The sequence below is a fragment of the Nestor notabilis genome, unplaced genomic scaffold (assembly GCF_000696875.1).
Source record: "Nestor notabilis isolate BGI_N333 unplaced genomic scaffold, ASM69687v1 scaffold22637, whole genome shotgun sequence".
Classification (NCBI taxonomy): Eukaryota; Metazoa; Chordata; class Aves; order Psittaciformes; family Psittacidae; genus Nestor; species Nestor notabilis.
Genome location: NW_009936317.1, coordinates 2,307 through 6,448, shown reverse-complemented (window position 1 = coordinate 6,448; position 4,142 = coordinate 2,307). Strand labels below are relative to the sequence as shown.

At 46.5% G+C, this 4,142-nt stretch overlaps 1 protein-coding gene across 1 annotated transcript; it reads left to right on the top strand.

Annotated features, from left to right (window-relative positions):
* Nucleotides 1-546: 546 nt before the first annotated feature.
* Nucleotides 547-3,708, top strand: LOC104401313 (uncharacterized protein C20orf24 homolog; the record flags this gene model as incomplete). The annotated part of the gene is given in 3 exon segments (XM_010018291.1): nt 547-741; nt 2,535-2,664; nt 3,294-3,708. Coding segments are annotated over 3 exon segments (367 nt in total), but the record flags the coding sequence as incomplete, so codon positions are not given.
* Between the last annotated feature and the right edge of the window lie 434 nt (nt 3,709-4,142).

Below are 4,142 nucleotides of genomic sequence, written 5' to 3'. Positions count from 1 at the left end.
CACATGGAGCCAAACAACTGTGTGCATCCCACAGCAAAATCACAAAGGCTGCTGGCGTTGGGGGTGTGCTGGGCAATCCTTGGGGAGGCGAGGAAAAAGGATGTGAGCAGAAGTGAACTTTGTTTCACACGTGAGTCAGCACTGCCCAGCTGCAGTGCTTAGAGCTGTCTCAGCCCGGTGGGCAGACAGGAATGACAGCTTCACTGCTGCTCTGAAAGGCAGCGCTGGCAGCACGTGTGAGAGGGGCTTTGTGGTTTGGAGTTGGCTGCTGGGAGCACTTGCTTCTGGGAAGGGGAGGGCCTGAGAGTGGCTGTAACATTCTTAAAAGCCTGAACAGGTCTTTAAACTCCTGTTCCAGTGAATTGTTATAGAATTGGATCTTTACTAAGCCAGGGGACTGGGTACACGTCACCTGTGCAGTTGGCCCATTGGAAGACGAAGCTGTATACTTGGAAGCAGGGAATCCAGCGTGTGTGATGCCATAAGCTCCTTTTTTCTGCTCCGAGTAGAATATCTTCTACTTTAAATGGAAAACTAAGTGTTCAGGGCATTAAATTTTCACCTGTTAATTGCATGATGCTTTAAAAAAAGGAAACATAGTAAATGCCAAAATCTTTCTTGTGCTTTATCTCCTCAGGACGAGTTTTTAGATGTGATCTACTGGTTCCGGCAGATCATTGCAGTTATTTTGGGAATCATCTGGGGAGTAGTTCCACTGAAGGGATTCGTGGGAATAGCAGTGTAAGGTTTATTTCCTTTTCTGTCTCATGTACTTTCCCACATTTGGACTTGACTTTGTGTCTGGTTTAAAGTTGTGCTATAAACAACAGGCTGCCAAACACAGTCTCTGCTGCGCGCCTGCGAGCATTCCAGGCTGTTACTTGTCATGAAATTCATACAAATTGTAACATGTCTTCATCAGCCTCTTTCCTCAGCCTGATTAATGCTTTTTAGAATTATTATTTATTTTCTTATTTTATTATTATTAAAGGGGTTAGAAGAAGGGAAACAAGAGGTTGAGCTGAGTCGCAAAGTGGCCTGTTCCTGTATGTATGAACCAGGGCTGTGAGTGTGCTGCCTGCCGTGGCCACCGAAGAAGTAAGGCCCCTGGAGGGGAAGGTGTGGTAGTCATCCTCTTTGAGCTGGGAGCCTTCCTCGGAGAGGGGGTTCTGTTAGTGGACAGGAGGGGCACCTTTTCTTTGGGAAAGAAAAGGTTTCTTCAAACACCAAAGACGGCAGGTAGCAAGCGGGCGAAGCGGCACCGCTGGCAGTGCTCCTGCAGCTCCTTTCTAGGCAGTGCCTAGAAAGGCAGAAGCTCCCCACTGAGACAAGGGATTCAGGTCACCTCCCCACTGGTGTCCAAAGGCTGCAGTGAGTTATAAAATGCCTAGTCAGGGTCTCCTGGTCCAGCTCACAACCACACAGCTTTCCTTAGGCAAAATTGACTTGTCTTCTTGTCTCTCCTCCCGAGTGTCCTGGCTGGGGCAAGAAAGCGGAGGGAATAGCATCAAGTGTCAATAAGGGGGGAAAAAAGGTTTGAAGTTTAGGGAAGAGGGGCTGTGAAGCAGTAATGCTCCAACAGGAACTCGATAGCTACATGCAAACAGTTAACTCTGAAGTGCTCCCAGTAACAGATGTGAGTAGCTGAGCAGCATTGTTCTTAGTCATCCATTAATTCACAAGGCACCTAAGCCAATTCTGTGCTAAATGTTAATGAGAAATAAAAGTGATTTGGTGTAAGTGGAAAAGCTAAAAGCTTCCAGAGCTGTGTGGGTAGTTTCTCTGCGGTGTTCAGTCACGCAGCTGCTCAGAGCTTGCTGCCACTCACCGAGCTTGTGTGTTGCCCTTCCTCCCCAGCCTGCTTTCCAGGGAATGTACCTGTCACTCCCCAGGTTGCCCCAGCCCTAAGCTGGACGGGTGTAAAGCCAAACGTGTCTGAGGACAAACAGGAGGTCGTGTTTTTTCCTCTCTGCTGCAGTGTAACTTGGCACAGCCCAGAGACTGCTGAGCGTCTCACGCTGAACCCGAGTGCTTTGCTCTGAGGGCGCTGTCGAGCCTTCTCTGACTCTCTAAGTCACTGCGTTTGGCAGTGGGACACTAATGGTGACACACTGGGCAGAGAGGCTAACGGCCTTCCCTCTTAGCAGCCTCAAAATCAAATAGCACACACAAGGAAATAGGATCCTGTTTGGGAGCAGGACTGCTGCTGAGCTGCAGGATAGGGAAACTTGCAGGGTTTGTGGATCTGCTGATGCATCCAGCTTTTAACTGCTGTATATGGCACATTACTAAGAGTAGGTTGTGCCCTGTGAGGAGAACTTCATCCAAATCTGGTGTGCCCTGACAAGCTGCTCTCAAGGTGCTCTTTTAAGGAAGAGGACTGAGCTGCCTGGGAAGCGTTGCAGGAGCAGTGTTCCTCTTTGCTTCCTCTCAGCTGAGGATGAAAGGTGCTTCAGTGCTACATTGCTATATGGCGTATTGGTTACCTGTGTCCTGTATCACCAAAATTATGATTCCTAATCTCTTTCTTCCAGATTCTGCCTGATCAATGCTGGTGTTCTGTACCTCTACTTCAGCAGCTTCCAGCAGATAGATGAGGAGGAGTATGGCGGGACATGGGAACTCACAAAGGAAGGATTCATGACATCTTTTGCACTGTTTCTGGTAATGCCTCTTGATTTCTTTTAAGTTGATTAGTGAATTGTGTTGGTACACTTCCTGAGGGAGAAGACCTGAGGGAAAAGCAGGTGAGGTGCTGATAGAAGAGAGATGTGCTCACATCTCCTTATAAGTGTAGTTGATTGGGAAAGAAAGTGCCAAAATCTGATGGCTGCTGGCAGTGAAATACAGGATGTTGGGATTCCTCTGTAGGAGAGGATGGAGGAAGGGGCAGGTACACTTCTGCATCTACCACTTAACTTGTATGTCTCCGCAACCTGGTGGAGTTTTGTCTAGAGTTAGTTACACCCAAACTGATGCTTTGGGTGTCTTTGGTTTTCCCTTACCCCCTCCCCGAGTTTGAATATGGTCAGTGCTTGATTCGGGGGTGTTTCTAGATCACCAGAGGGATTGTGGTGGGATTTTAATGTGGAGAGACTAGTCACCCTAGAAGGCAAGCAAGCTGAGTGTCACCATTTGTGGCGTATGGTGATCCTAACATCTCTCTTAGACCATCTCAAAGCTGGAATTCAGTTCTCAGTCCTCCATTGAGAGTACAGCATGAAGCTTGCTTTCTGCATCTGAACCCTCTCCACAGCCATCAAAATAACCTTCACTTCCTTCCCTCTCCACAGGTTGTTTGGATAATCTTCTATACTGCCATCCACTATGATTGACACAGTCTGCAGCCTCTTAAATCAGCCGTCAGTAAATCAAGAAGGTTTTAATAAATCATAGTCTTTAGTGGACTGGTGGGAAGGTGGGGGAAGTCAAATCAACTCCCTTCTGGACCAGCGGTCTGATTAGCCTGGAAGAGCCCCAACTCTTCTGCTGGAGAAGTCCGTCTCCATTTTATATACCCATTAATCGTTGGAACTCTTATAAAGCCATTGGAATTTTTGGAAGTGGTTCAAGACTGTTCAAATTTGGAACTTCCTGTGACTCTAGCCAGTAACTCTATCAAACTCCTCTGTGCTGAAGGTTGAGTCTGTTAATTTAATGTATGTATGCCCTTCCGTTTGAAATCTCATGAAGCCCACACATGTCTTCCATTGTTGTCCTTTAGACAAACAGTTTTTACAAAGCAGTTGTAGGATATGTGTGAGGAAGGCCCTGGCAGCATCCAGGGTGGGAGTCGTGTGGCCATCCTTAGCATGGTTTTGTAGTAATCAGATCTGATTTGATTAAACAGACTGTGTTGTTGCTGTTTCTAATACTTTTTTGTTTACTTACAAATTGGTTGTCGACCACAATTTTTAAATGATCTTTGCTGAAGATTAGTTTTTAAGCAATTTTGCTAGAAAGAATTGTGATTCATTTGGTTAACGAAGGTGTATTCGGGAGGCTTAGAAACTCAGCTGCATTCTGCTAGCCCAACTGCTAAGCTGCCATCACATACCTCAGAGCTTAGTGGTCTTGAAGGACAGTCATTCTGGAGATGCCCTTTTAAATGTTAAGCATTTAAGTTCCCTTTTATTTTTTAA